At 27.0% G+C, this 16,794-nt stretch overlaps 1 protein-coding gene across 2 annotated transcripts; it reads right to left on the bottom strand.

Annotated features, from left to right (window-relative positions):
- Window positions 1-1,728: 1,728 nt before the first annotated feature.
- On the bottom strand, window positions 1,729-4,275 carry LOC132938906 (dnaJ-like protein 60). 2 transcript variants are annotated; one of them, XM_061005894.1, is made up of 5 exons: window positions 4,018-4,275; window positions 3,001-3,103; window positions 2,751-2,917; window positions 2,355-2,528; window positions 1,729-1,977 (listed from the first exon to the last, which is right to left on the bottom strand). In XM_061005894.1, the coding sequence occupies exons 1-5, from the start codon at window positions 4,092-4,094 to the stop codon at window positions 1,815-1,817; spliced, it is 684 nt and encodes a 227-aa protein (XP_060861877.1). In that variant the 5' UTR covers window positions 4,095-4,275; the 3' UTR covers window positions 1,729-1,814. The 2 variants fall into 2 exon arrangements, with proteins under 2 accessions (XP_060861877.1, XP_060861878.1); XM_061005895.1 differs by having other exon boundaries at window positions 2,355-2,477.
- Between the last annotated feature and the right edge of the window lie 12,519 nt (window positions 4,276-16,794).

Here is a 16,794-nt window from a genome sequence, read left to right as displayed (position 1 = left end):
TGAACTTTAAATGCTTATAATTAAAAACTGTGACTAAGGATTTTTAATTTTTTTCATCTGCCTTTGAAACAATAACCTGGGAGCCTTCTATTAAATTTTCAAGCTTTTTTACTCAACAGATAAAATTTTATTGATATTTATAGAAAAAAAAACTAAAAAAATTGAAAACTAACAATGGCCGTAAACAGCTCAAAAAGAGTCAAAATATTTTGTAAATTTTATGGTGTATAGAAAATGCTAATATAAACATTCAGTCAAAATTTCATGTCCCTACGGTCATTTGTTTTAGAGTTACACCAAAAACCAAAATCGATTTTCTCGAAAACAGATTTTGCGTAAAAATTCCCGTTTTTCCTTAATTTTTCTTTTGTTTTTCACGTCGCTTGTGAAAACTACTGGGAAATTAAAATTTTGACCTCCCCAATGCACCAACGATATTCACTTTTCCATCGAACAAGATACTGAAGTCGAAAATCGAAGCATTATTTCGACTACTTATCGTGTACAGACACAAAAATAAAAAAATAAAAAAAAAAACACACATCATTGTAAAATCAATACATTCATCGTTTCACTCAGAATCTAAAATACACTAGGAATATTATTGTAATAATTAAAATCATAACTTTAAAATTATATATAAAAAAAATGTGATATGTGATATATTGTATTATTCAGTAGAATAATACAAAAAACAAAAAACCTGTAATAAATAATTAATTATTTGGAATTTACTTCTAAAAGTACTAATTTTATATAAAAATTATTACTTTTTTAAATTTAATTAAAATAATTTGCATATTTCTGGTTCAATTGCATATGTTGGTTGATAGGACTATTAAATAGTTTTAAAATCAAAATAAAAATGCACGTCAAAATGTTGAAAAGTTTTAAAGATACACAAACAACTGCGGATAGGCTTGGTTTTGATAAAAAAAAAGGAATTTGCCCATAACTTAGAAAATAAAACTTAAACCCCTCTCCCCTTAGGGATATTTCTTCATAATTTTTGGTAAACTTTCATATTACGTCGGCCGGTCACTTTCCCCGGAACACATTGTATATTTATTTTTTATATGGAACTTACATTTTTTCTTTAAATTTAAAATCACGCGTTACATATTTTAATACTTTCTCTTATTCTGATTATGACTTTACCATTTTCACTAACAGATAATGTCTTTCATCTGTATTTACCATTAAAGAAAAGCTGCATTCAACAAAAATATTGCTAATAGAAATTTAAATTATTTTCCAAATAACTTATGAAAGTTTGATGACATTTGCACGTGTCACAATAAAACATAAGTTTCCATTTTTGAAAGCTCTGTGTAATAACTGCTATATTATAAATATGTAAAGATAAATATGTAGTTTTGAAATTATGAATTATGAATGTAGTGTTATTGACATAGGGATGTAACTAGACTTTCTAACAGGTCCGAACTTATTTATTAACATACACAATCAAGATGTATGTTATATTCATATTTAAAATACACATATATCCATGTAAAAATGTATATTTGATTCTGGTTTGACTATTATTTTTTGTTTCACAAATCATTATTTTTTTTTATAGTAATTAATTTTCAATTTTTTTGTTTAAATATTTTTTGAAATTTTAGGTTTGTTAAACTTTTCTATTGTAATTTGTCAGTGATAACTGATAACTAATATATATTTATAGTATCACAAAATACAAATATTGAAATGCGTAGGTATAAATATTGTATAAATTCAACAAATTTATTTCAAACATTAAAAAGTTAACAATAATAGTCTAGAAACAAATAATACAATGTAACAACAAATTATTTTTTTACAATATGACCATATTCTTTTGCAATATTTTGTTCAAACAGTTTTATAAGCTCATCATTGGTTTTATCAATTTTCATTAATTTTTGTTCTTCTAAAAAGGACAAACGTTCATCAGATTCATCCATCAATAAACTTCGCATTGAGGCAGATTTTCTAAGAAAAATTAATATAATATACGACATTAATAACTACTATTTCATTAATTTTTTTAAGATTCAGTATATACTAAAAAAATGGTTTGATAGGATGCAATAATATTGTCAGAATGCAATAATTTGTGTTAATTGAACTAACATACCTAATTAATAATATAATAAGTAATCCCTAACAGAATATAATTATACAATAATATATACTAATATAATTAATATTACATTACATTAATTATCAAATATCCTTGAATGTATTAGGTATATAATATGGTTATGAATTATAATATGATAAAGTACATATATATATATATATATATATATTGACTATTTGACTATATATTGACTAATTACTGAAATATAAAAATTGTATGTACTTACTTCATACCCTTATATCGAATTATGGATCCAACAACTAGTATAGAAAGACAGACACCTGCAATAGCAATATTTGATGCTAGCCAATGGTTTTTTGGATTATTGTATACATCTTTCCAATTTTCACTAATAAAGATCAGCAAACATAAATTTGTTTTAAAAACCAAATTGAATATTCTAAATTTGTAATTGTAATTAGTTAAACGGGATAGGTATTCAGTTTTAATATTCTAGATTTAATTAGATAAGTATTAAAAGAGATAGTTCAAATTCAATTTATTTTACTATAAAATTTTAAATGATTCAATTTTTATAGGAAACCTACATTGACTATGGGCCTATTAGACATCATTAATTTACTATAGTATCAGAATTGTTATGCTTTGCCCTTTTGCTTACCTATTTTGACGTTCCCGGTAATGATAATAGATTGGATTACTATTCTTGGTGTATACCAATGTTTCATCATATAACTTTTTCTTGTTTTCATCTATTAGTACATTATATGCTTCATTGATACGTACAAATCTATCATTAGAAGAAGGACCACATACATCTGGATGGTTCTAGAAAACATAGGCGCAGACCGTATTTATATTAAGTGTAACTTGTGTTAATCATTTTAAAATAGAGATAAGCAAATATTTACCAATTTAGATAATTTAATAAATGAGTTACGTATTTCTTTTTTTGTACATCCTGGTTTCAGGTTTAATGTGTCATAGTATGAAGACAAATTTTGTTTTGATGATCTAATGAATGATAAAAATATTATTTAATATTTAAAAAAATATTAAACTCGTTTTTACGACATGGATTTTGGTATACTATTGAGAATTAAACATAATTAAAATTATTATTCAATTAAGACAAAACACAACTTATAACACTTTTAGAAAGTAAGAAACATATAATAGGTAGTTCTCATGAGAATAACTTTAAAAGATTTACAAACAAAAGGAAATGATACAAGGACACTAATATTATAAGGCAATCACATCAGAGTGAAGTTTCCATTTTTAAAAAAAGAAAATAAATAAAGGAAAAAAAAGTAAAAAACAATAAAGAAGGTACGAGGATTTACATTTAAAAAAAGGCATCATGGCGAGTACCTATAAAAGGCAGGATTTATAAAAATATAAATAAAAAGAAAGGGTTTTGTAGATGATTATGATATGTGACCAAAATCAATAAACAAATATTTAGATAATAAATGTAAGGAAAATTGAAAGAGTAAATAGGTAGGTTAAGTACTCCAATAAAACTATTTAAAACCCAATAGGTACTGTTTAAAATTAAGACAACTTGGTCGCTAAAAAAATATAAATAATGTACCTAATAATATTGAAAGAGTCAAACAATTATGCTGAAGTGTGTAAGTAATAACTACACATTTCTAGATAGTTTTTCCAACCAAATATATTATTATTAATAATTTCTCAGATAAAAGAGTGGAGAAAGGAGTACAGGACACAGGTCATAGGACATAGGTCATACAAGTACAGGGAATAAAATATGAATACCAACCATCAAATCTGAAATCTTGATGTTACTTGACGTTCAGAATTTATCCAGTGTTAGATATTTATAGTTAGAATAATTATTAATATTAATATTTACAATTTATATTTTGAAAATATCAAATAACAATTGCGTCGTGACTTACTGGCAACGTATTGATATATCCTTGAAACCAAGTCGAACTATTTTAAGAGCGATAGGCACAATAAAAACATTGTTCATAATTTATGTTTTAAGTAGACATAAAAAGTACTTAATTAATAGTAAAAATAACTTCACCAAAAGTAAATTGTATGGATGCGTTTAGACAAAAAAAAAACAAAACTTAAATACCTAGGAAAAGCCAAAAAATTTAAGTTTTATCGTCAAATGTCGTATTGTTATTAAGATTTCTGATTTTTCATTTATGTTATCAAATTTTTGAATGAAAAAAAAACAATGTTGTTGTTGATAATAATAACTCGTGATAATATACATATGATAAATAGCGTGATAGTCATAATAGGACAGGTGGCGCGAAAATAATTTCTGATTCAAATAAAAATATGAAATAATATATTTTACTATTTTAGAGACATTTCGAAGAGATAATGCTAAAATCGAAAATATGACGAGGCGTGATCAGTAGTCGGTAAAAAAGACCACGGAAAAATATTAATACATCCTGGTATGAAAAGTCCACTGTAAAATACCCTCAGTAATAAACCCAAGTGCGCCCGCAGGATAAAATCCCAGCCGGGGCTAGATACAAATTACTTGTAAATTATAATCTAATTTTAGTTTTAGCGATATTGATAACAAAGTCCATGCAGTTAAAAATTCCAAGGGGGGCAATGACGCCCTTAGAACCCCTATGCGGGCGCCGATGAATAAACCCCATATGAGTGATTTGTATACCTACCTATACTGTAGTATTATAATATAATATGAATTTGTATACCTACCTAATAAATTAATATTTTATAAAATATGCAATCTTCAAGTAAGCTTAACCATGCACAAATTTTAACGTACAATTTAAAAAAAAAAGCGGGTTAGTGGATGTCGCTGTGCTGTGCAGTAAGGTTATAAGTGGGTCAATGTATAATGGATTGCATTGAATTCAAGTTAATGCAAACTTGAATTCAATGATATATGCAATATCATTGTATAAGAAAAACGATTCTAAGCGGAGACGGTTTGTCAGTCTGGATTTTTTATATTGTTATTATTTATTATTGCCTGTAAGTTGAATTAATATTATAATATTATAATTTTTTATTCGTTGTTATGGTGATAAACAAAGCGTTAGAAATTAAAATCTAATTTATAGCGGTTTTTCGTAATAATTTGTTGGTAGTTTTTCCCGTGGCAATGAAAAAATTGAAAAATGACCTCTCAAAAGTACCATCTTGATCCAATTTGCTAATCGAAGCACTTCTTCTGGTAGAAATTTGTATACAAGATGAAAAAAAAATAAACACCATTGTAAAACCACTAGCTAAAGTATAATATACAAAAAAAATGTCATTGTAGTGTATATAAAATATAATACGTAAAAGCTGTAAATTGTGTTTATATATTTTGGTTCCAGTATGAAATTACTTTTGGACTTTTGGTAAAACCTATTGTATTAAACTGTCAAGCCTTATCTAATGTCTACGGGCTACGATTGAACATCTTATACATTTTCAATAATTACAGAATAATTTTCGCGATATTGACAAATTTTGTTCAAATACTTATAAGTTATAAAAACTGTGCTTATGTGTCTTTAATATTTTTAAATGGCTATAATAACAACTTTTACCGGAAGTAGGTACAATAATTTACAACCAATATATATCGAGTCACATATTCAGTTTCCAATATTTTTAGTTTTTTTTCTATGAATATCAGTAAAATTATACTTGTTCGGTCAAAAAACCTGAAAAACTAATATACAAGGCTCCTGATATGTTACAATAGTAGTTGAAAAATATTAAAGCAAAATATTTGTAATTGACAATAATTTAAAAAAACTTATGCCCATAAATGCTTAAAAAGAGTCAAAATATTTTGAAAATTGAATAGTGTATAAAAAAAACTAATATAAACATATATACAATTTTTTTTTTAGAAGGACCTAGGCACCAAAAATCAAAATCTATTTTGACAAAAACTTGTTTAGAACATATTTTTCTCCGATGTTTTTGAAAAGTATTGGGAATTTTTTACTTTTGATTCTTTGAATGCACCAAATATATTCTACCAGAAAGATGTTGAAGTAGAAAATCGAAGCATTTTATTGCCCCAAATGTGATATAACTGATAATAGACACAAAAAAACCAACAAAACACATCATTGTAAAATCAATACTCTCATCGCTTTGCTTAGAATCTAAAAGAGTTTAATTCGCAAAAATATAAATCTATAAATTATGGGCATATGTTTTAAAGTTCAGCAAATATTTATCATACAACTTTTTTCATAGCAAAATTAATTTAAAAAATACGTATTATATAAAATTATGGGTTTTAATGAGTAAATAATTTTTATTTTAAATACATGATTGTTTTGTCTATTATTAGTTATTTCATTTCTTGTATTGTTTAATTTTAATGGTTTTAAAATGTATGGAAAGAGTTTTCATGCGTAACCTTACGAATTAGTAATTCGTGGATCTGCGGTTATACTGTAATTTGTATTGCAGTAGTTTTATTGATTATGCTATTTTCAACCAATTAGACGAGTAAAGAATACTTAGGTACCAACTTGCAGGGACTAAGAACATAAACCAAATATTCTTTAATTGAAAATGTTTTGATCTTGCACTCACACTATAGGTATAGTGCTAGTTTATTTTAATAACAAAAAAATTTTCAAAACTGATTGAAATGCTTAAATAATATTCTTATTCTTTAACTTATATTTTATATATCAACCAATATTTGGCTATATCAGATGTATTTACGGAACAGACTGAATAAAAATCCAGCAGGTATAGAATATAAATTGTTAACAAATGCATCTTTTGTTGTAGGGTTGTCAGAAAAGCATTTGTGAGTTGAAGTACCTATATATAGTTGTGAATACTACGCCATTGTATACTAAACACTTATGCATTATTTATAATTGACTCTAAATCTAAGGTGTAAATGGAAATTTGGTTGGGTTATATACTTATATCACAAACAATTCTGTGAAATACCCTTGGACTTCTCAGCAAATATTTTATAAATTTTAATTTAAGTACCAAAGTACCTACATATTTATATATCTTTATACTATACTTGCAATTTACATAACTCTATGGCCTGCGTGGGCTTCAATAATCAATAATCACCAACACTCGTCAGTATTATTTATTTAATAATCATAATTCATAATAAATAAAAGGGTACTATTATTAATTGTTTTATATTTTATACATACCTAAGTACCATGCTTCTTCCAAAATTAAAAAATATAATAATTATTAATTGAAAGTATATAATATTAATTATTATAGTACCTATATGAAGCGGTATTTTATTTTGTTTCATTTATTCAAAACAGCTGGCAACTACAGTTTCCACTAGAATATATTTACATTATATCATATAAATTGTTAATAAATAATTTTTTAACGGTTAGCAAATATTACAATGTATAAAAGGTCAAAACCTACATGAAATATGTAGGTACAGTAACTTTGGTTGAGTAAATGGACGGAAGTCGCATTTAGTTTAATATTAAAATGTATAATATATTTTGTTTTTATTAATAATTCATTACCTATATCAGATTTTGAAAAATTTAAATCAATACAATTTAAACAGCGGTAAAATCTTACATTGTTCAAGGAAACTAATAAACTGATTGTCCGAAGCCTGGAGGAGTCGTAGCTTATATTCAGATTAGTCGCCTCTGTTATAATAAAAGCCACGCCCTCAATGAAATACAATCAAATTATTTATTTTTTTATATCCGGTATTAGTATATTTTTTTCTACAAGTACATTTTTTTTTTTGATCGCATCTGATTTAATGAGTGATTTTATTATCATGTTTGCTGCAGTATATTATATGTTCTGAATGTTCTGACTTCTGGTTACTGACAACCATATAAGAATATAAGATATATCGGAAAGAAAAAAGATTAAAATTAACATTTAATTAATATTAATTTTAATTTTAAATTCTGAGTTGAGCATTGAATATTTGAATGTATCGATTTTACAACGATATTGTGTTTTTTAGGTGGCCGTCTTCTGGTAGGAAAGTGAATCTAGTTGGTACTTGGAGGAGGGGGAAGTAATTATAAAAAGCGTAGAGAAAAACAAAAAAAAAATTGAGATAAACTGGAATTTTGACACAAAACCAACTCACGAAAAAATTTGTTTTGGTTTTTGGTGTATCTCATGTTTTATGAGCGTCTAAAGTTTTCTACTTATAATAAAAAAAAAGCCACATTCACTTTTATGGGCGTTTGATTTTCACATATTTTTGACATTGGATATTCACCCGTAAATTAGTAAGTAGTAACTAATTAAAGGATGTATTAATCCGCAGTTAATTTTATGAAATTTAATAAATAAAATAATTATTTGAATCAGTAATTTTTCAATAGTTAATTGTGTTCTGTTACAATTGTAATCCAATACAATTTATTTGAAATAGCTTTGGTAAAATCTATCGATTGAGTAGTTACTAAGAATTTGGTCTAAAATCTACAGAATACCTATAACCTTAGCGGGAATTTGTTATACTTACATATTCACCGCCCATGGGCTATGACATAATGTTGTCATTTATCATATTCATAACTAAAGAATAAATAAAATACATAATAACATAAATATAAAATAATTGAATACATGAATAATGTTAAATATAAAATAATTGAATACATGAATAATCTTAAATAAAAGTAAATATGATACTTATAAAACTTACCTACAGGCTACAAATCTAGTGTCCGTATGTACAGTAAATTTATATTGTGTCACGTAAGACATGTTAAACTATGTCTTATGTGACACACAGATTGACTATGAATACGGACATACAATGTCATATTTAGGAAAAGTATGGACAATTAAATGGTACATATTTTATGGTACATAAATACATAATACATTATAATTCATTATTACACATTTACACAAGGAAGCTGATTGTAGATCTGAAAGTACATAGATCTGCCATAGAAACTAGAAATCAGCGTATAACGATGTAACGTTTTATACACAATACGCAGAATGTTAAAATGAATATTATAACAAAATTACAAAAACCAAATTTTGAATAAAACGTTACCTATTATTCGTTGTACTGACTTCCAGTGTTTATGGCAGATTTACTGATCTAGTATCTAATAATCTAAAGCCGTGGCATATATATAATGTAACCACTGGTTAAAAAACAGTCCAATTAGGTATATATAATATATATACATATAAATTATACATATATACTAATTTTTATCACCAATATTTTAGGATAATATTCAAATTGCAAATGCATTAACAAATTCAACTTACCGGCTACCATACTACTTATAACAATATAAAAATATAAATATATTAATCTCGTGTCCGCTCATAATCGTTTTACGTATACAATGGTATAAATCACTGAATTCAAATTTAACACCATCCATAACAGTGAACCGCTCGACACCTAGGTACTGTATAGCAGAGCGGTTTACCCACTAGTCCTCCTTTTTCTTTTCTTTTTTTTTTACTTTTAAAGTATTCCTGACAAACAGTCATCTGAACTTATTGTTGATTTAATAATGTAATTTCTTAACGCCAGTCGCTAGGAACAAAATATGTCAAGTTGACAAGTTATATATAGTGCAAGTAGAGATGATGATAGTTAAAATAGTACTCTACAATAATATGCAATGATATAATAGACAAGCCCGGATTAAGGGCTCAGAAGGGGGCATGGCCCCCAAGCCTCAATAATTATAATTTATTTAGGGGCCTCAGATTTGTCCATCACTTTTTTTGTAAGCTATAACACTGCATAAATCACCTAAAAAAATCGATGATTTATTAAATTATAATCTATACTATTATACAAAGAGGAGTTGTTAGTTACCGTTGTTGAGGTTAATCTCTAGAACTACTGAACCAATTTCGAAAATTCTTTCACCAATAGAAAACCACATTCTTTGTGAGGATCATAGGCTAATTTAAAAAGGGAATTGATCACCCCCCGTTAGGTGCTCAAACAGGAACTTTGAGATTTACGATAGAAATTTTTGTTTATCAATGGTTGCTATGGGTTATAGTAGTTGAGAATAATATTTATTTATTATTATCTTTTTTTTTAATTTGAATATTATATTTTAATATTTAATGGAGCGTCTCAATCAGTCGATGTTACGATCAGACGTGTACTTCCAATTGCGTGACGCCATCGCTACACGGCCAAAATTGGTCGTTTGACCATTCTCTCAGCTACTCATGTCGGAAGCCCACGAATGATGCATTCAATCGCGAATTGCAACGAGAGCAAGACTATAATCGTGATGAGCTGGCTGAAAGAGTCGAACAAATGTGCCAAAAAAAAGAGCCAAACATCATCCTCCACTTTTGTTTAACATAATCACAAATCAGTGGAAAACTATACCAATAATTATACCACTATATAGTTATGGTGAAACTTATTTACTCGATAATGGTCACATATTTGATTTTGATGGTATTAAGAGTAATTCTCAATATTTTATTAAATCCGGTCATATTTTTTACTCAAACCATCATCGAGTAAAATCAACCATAACTATTTAGTGGTATAATTATTGGTATAGTTTTCCACTGATTTGTGATTATGTTAAACAAAAGAGGAAGATGGTCTTTTGCTCTTTTGCTCATAATTAAAACATACTGCAACAAGTAAAATTTGGTGCTTCTGACTCAGTACCGAGTACTGTATGAACACTGAACAGTATAAGCTTCATCTAAATATTTTCTACCTACCAACATAATATATTTTGAAAAAATAAGAAAATAAAATATAAAAATATTATATAGACATATAGTTACAATTGTAATTTAACTTCAAAAGTGGTTCTTTATCAACAGTATACACTCAAAAAATTGGTAACCGAAAATATTCCATTACGTCTGATAAATGTTTATTCCGATTTTCCTTATTATTTTCCTACACTTGATCCATTTCATTAGAGATTTACACATCTATTAATAATTAGAACATTATATTTAGTTTCGGTCAAGCCGTTTCGGAAGAATTCAGTAACAAACACTGTGGCACGACATTTTTATATATTCGATATACATATCTACTTGATATGCTGTAGCGCAATGTCCGCGATCTGACTTAGTTGGATTGCCTACCAAGGTGGCTGAATTGCACTTACTGCTGTGAGTTACATCCAAAAGGATTTAAACGATCACAATTTTTTAAAGGGTTGTCATTTTTTAAGGGCAACGAAGTGCACAGGGTCAGCTAGTTTATAAATAAAGTGATACATTATTCATTATTTATTGCTATGTAACTAATACCTATATAATATATTTGTTATAACAGGTACCTAATACTATATAATATAATATACATTATTATTATTTTTTCGTACAGGGGCCTCATTTAAAACTTTGGCACCTGGGCCTCAAAATGTCTTAATCCTGGCTTGATAATAGATATTATATTATATAATATATTATATAATATAATATTAAACTATATTATTAGTGTACGTATAACATATGTCAGATAATGAGAAATGCATAACAATTAGAAAGATAAAAGTGTATAATTAAATTGAATTAGAAGGTCGTGCACGCTTGAGTCGGCGGATTGAAGGTGGGAATTTCCATTAATATTTCTGTATAATATATATGGCTTTTGAAAATAAAAACGCTATACTTGAGCTTAGCATCATATTATATACATTGTATTATTTTAATAAAACGAACGTAAAAACAATTTCTAGTTAACTGACTATATTATTTATATTGATATTTGAGAAATAGTATAGATACCTAAACACAATATACGTATATACCTAATGACGAGGAAAACGTTATTTTATTAGAATTTATAACTTATAGACGTACTCAGGGTCATAGATACGGGGGAGGGGGTAAAACCCCTTCACCCTTACAACATGGAAAGTACATATATAAACGTATTTACAAACATTTAAAACTACTAAAATATTTTGAAGCAGTGCCGTAGCAAGGGGGGCAATAACCATGCCCCCCATTGACATTATCGAAACATTGAAATAACATAAAAATAAATTATTATTGTTAATTGTTGAGTATTTTTTTTAAATATTTTATGCTTTGCCCCCCCCCCCCTGTCTAAATTACCTAAATCTAAGTATGTGTATATTATTGACTCTAAATAACCAACGTAGGTGTAGGTGCTATTAATAATTACGGAAAATAAAATGCATTATATATGATAGGTAATTACAAAATAATATGATTTTAGATTCTGAGTGAAACGATGAATGTATTGATTTTACAATGATGTGTGTTTTTTTTTTTATTTTTTTTTTATTTTTTTTTTTATTTTTTTTTTATTTTTTTTTAAATTTTTTTATTTTTGTGTCTGTGTACACGATAAGTAGTCGAAATAATGCTTCGATTTTCGACTTCAGTATCTTGTTCGATGGGAAAGTGAATATCGTTGGTGCATTGGGGAGGTCAAAATTTTAATTTCCCAGTAGTTTTCAAAAGCGATGTGAAAAACAAAAGAAAAATTAAGGAAAAACGGGAATTTTTACGCAAAATCGATTTTTAACAAAATCGATTTTGGTTATTGGTGTAACTCTAAAACAAATGACCGTAGATGCATGAAATTTTCACTGGTTGTTTATATTTGCATTTTCTATACACAATACAATTTTGAAAATAATTTGACTTTTTTTGAACTATTTACGGACATTGTCAGTTTTCAGTTTTTTTAAATTTTTTTTCTATAAATATCAATAAAATTTTATTTGTTGGGTAAAAAAGCTTGAAAATTTAATAGAAGACTCCTAGGTTATTGTTTCAAAGGCAGATGAAAAAAATTAAAAATCCTTAGTCACAGTTTTTTTTTATACACGTTTAAAGTTCAAATCTTGAAAAAATACGGAAAAATCACGAAAATTTGCAAATTATTTTGAGTTAGAAATTCATAAAAAATTTTCTTTTTAAATCTAAGATTTTAAAATGTAATATAAGATTACTCTTAAGTTTGTCTACCTTTATCAAAAAAAAAATGTCTAGAAGAAACTTAAATTAAATTTTTATGAGCGTCTGAAATTTATATTTATACAACATTTGATATTTACTCGATTTCTCATGTAACAATTTTCTTATTTTATTGTAATTAAAAAACGAATGACTGTAGATATTTGAAAATTTCACTGAATGTTTATATTAGCATTTTCTATACACCATAAAATGTTGAAAATATTTTGACTCTTTTTGAGCTGTTTACGGACATTGTCAGTTTTCAATTTTTTTAGTTTTTTTTTTCTATAAATATCAATAAATTTTTATTTGTTGGGTAAAAAAGCGTGAAAATTTGATATAAGGCTCCTGATATATCGTTCTAATAGCAGTTGAAAAATATTAAAAATACATAGGCACAATTTTTTTTTATAAGCATTTAAAGTTCAAATTTTGACAACATTTATCAAATTTATAATTTATTAATTATTTTGTGGTTAAAAATGTATAAAATGTTTAACTTTTATGGCTAAAGATTGAAAATTTAAAACAAGGCTCCGAGTAAATAGGTTATATATAAATTACTTTATTCACAATAATATCATCAAATATACTTGGTAAAATCATAGGCTGACTGACCGTTTTCGCTCAGAATCGTTTTTCTTATACAATGATATTATATCATTGAATTCAAATTTAACACCATCCATTACAGTGACCCACTTGTAACCTACTGTACAGCAGAGCGACATCCACTTATCCACCTTTTTAAATTTGCATACAATGCAAATATATTAATGATAATTTTTGCGAGCTATAACCAGTCTCTCTACTGTAACCTGTTATTTGTAATTTAATATCTAAATATTAGTCATTGTTTGGAGTGGATGCACAACGTACCTTCAAATAACAAAATAACAAACGAGATTAAATGCACTTTGTCGTGGTCTGAAATTCTAAAGTGAAAGGAGTGTGCACAAGTATAATGCATATTATTGAAGGTGGTTAGATTCCGGTATAAATACAATTTTAAACAATACCTACTTATTATAGTATTTCAATTTTAAATAAGTGGAGATATCACAATATTTAAAATAAAAATCTGTAATTACCTTTAAAGTACATAAATATTGGCAACAGACAAACACACCCTATACTCAGTGGACTCCATTGCACTGCACTCCTGGTCAACAAATTTTTTTAATCGTGCACAGTATTTCTTATGTGCAACGTTTGTTGCTACGTAAATTAGTAGTTTTTACTTCTTAATAAAAATAATAAATATAATTTTAATGATATAAATATATTATTTATTTATTTGCAATTCATGTAGAAGAATAATTTATGTGAATCTAACTTAAAACTTTTAAAGGGAATAAAAAATAATAATAATGATAAATAATAATAATTGATTATCATATTAAAAACTCGTTCTGAACCAGTTATAATCTTGTTTTTTTTATAACAACTTATTTATAAATTATAATCTATTTTTATACATTTTAAACATAAATATACTTATTTTAAATTCAATTTTTTTTTGCAATTGTTAAATATAGATAATTCGTGAAAGGCGTATCTATATGATCTGAAACGTGCAGTATAATATTGTGGGTATTAGGTAACAATTATTATAATATTATTACTGTTAGATCGCAAATATTCAATCGGTATTAATTGATTTGTTCAAATTTCATCTGTAATTAACATAGTATACTTAATTAAACGACTAATGGACGAATTATATTATTATTTAGGTAGGTACCTAATCGATAAAAAAAATATAATATTATAATATTATAATATTTATTTATTATATTACATGGTATTGTCTATCATCTATGTATTAAATTATATAATTATGGCTAAATTAAATTAAAAATTATAATAATCAGATATTCAATTTAAAGCAATTCGAATTATATAGGTGCCCATAAATATATTTTAAGAAACATTGCAGAGTAGTTAAATTATGAATAGGCAACATGGCAAAAATGGTATAACATGGTAAAGTGTACTGTAATCTTTATAATATTACCTATTTTGAGCATTCTGTGTGAACTTAAATAATTCTTATTGCATGCAAATTTTAATTTTATTATGTTGTTGCAACTAATTTTGTTTATTATAGTTATCATTATTATTTTTTATCGGTTCTCCTCACGTTAGTAATTTATTGTTTAATTTTTCATAATAAATATAGTAGGAATTAGGGTAAGTGGAATCCTCTCCCCAATCCTGAAACCCTTCTCGTCACCTTAAGCGCAAATGATGCAAAGACCTACTAGATAACAATCTTAAATAATAAAAAAAAAAAATTAATTAAAAAAAGGTGGGAAATTGGGTGTCACTCTGCTGTACAGTAGGTTACAAGTGGATATTACTGTAATGGATGGTGTTAAATTTGAATTCAATGATATAATTATAAAAATAATTCATTGATTTAAAGTATATAAATGATGATTTGTATTCAATAAAAATCAAATATGCATATTAAGTACATATATTATACATATACCTACTAGCTGATCCCGTGCACTTCGTTGCCCGTTAAATGTATAACTAACTCTATATGACTCAAACTTTGTTTAATTCGTTGTTTAATATTCGGTGTATGATGTTCAAAATTTATCTTAACTTTTCTGTTGCCTGAAATAAAAATTCTGATTCGCAGCAGTATATTATCGCACGTATCGCATATAAATTATTATTATTTGCCATTCGCGATAGGTAAGTACCATATTATATTTTGCTATAATTCCTAATAAAATATATAGGGGCATAGTTGACATAGCTTCTTTTTTCTTTTTTTTTGCTTTCGATGTTTTCTGGCCAGACTAGATTTTTGAACTCAAAAAATTGGCCTTCGTGTACCATTGAACCTGTGTTACGGGAACAATATGTCTCGGAGTTTCATACTCATTTTCGTGTGATTTAAATACTTGGTGATAATAATAATATTGTGTTATAATATATTGTCAGGTGCGCGAGTCTGCCATCATCATGTGTCATAATCGGGGATGATGACACCCGGATCAACAGGTCGACAACGGGCGGCGGCATGGGCGTGCGTGTCATCGCGTCGATTTGAATAATTGTGACGTCCAAACACTTCACAGTTGTAGTTCACACTAACCCCTACACAATCCCGGACTAGCATATCAATGTAATAATATGAATAATAATTTGTAATAATATTACCGTGGTTTAACGCGCTAATCACGAGCTCTACAATAATATGTGTTATACCTAATTCATAAATCATAATACATCACGGCAGGGATCACGCACATTGACTCTCTGAACGCCCGACCTCTGCTCATCCGGTGGAACGACACTAGCTTGCTTTGATCGTTTTAAAAACTTGGTGTTAAGGGGATTCCATACCATGATTTTCTGTTTTTGTCTAACACACGCACGACATAGGATTTTAGACGGATTCTTTGCCAAACATATCAATTGATATAATTAAGTGATAAAAATTCTGAAAAAAGATTTGAATTCGTCGTCAAGTCTACTTGAAATCGACTGTCCCACAATTTTTATTTTTTGATTTTAGCTTCTCCGAAAATTGAAATACAAAAATGTTTAAATACCCTTTTATAATATGACGTTTTCTGGAATTTGGGGGGATAATATCAAAAATGTGGGAAAGTCGATTAAAAGTAGACTTGACGACGAATTCAAATCTGTTATCAGAATTCTTATCGCTTCAATAGATCAATTGGAATGTTTGGCAAAAAACACGTCTAAAATACTATGTCGCGAGTGTGTTAGAC

Source organism: Metopolophium dirhodum, chromosome 2 (genome assembly GCF_019925205.1).
Source record: "Metopolophium dirhodum isolate CAU chromosome 2, ASM1992520v1, whole genome shotgun sequence".
Classification (NCBI taxonomy): Eukaryota; Metazoa; Arthropoda; class Insecta; order Hemiptera; family Aphididae; genus Metopolophium; species Metopolophium dirhodum.
The sequence above is the reverse complement of the archived record's forward strand: the minus strand, read 5'-3'. Positions and strand labels throughout refer to the sequence as shown.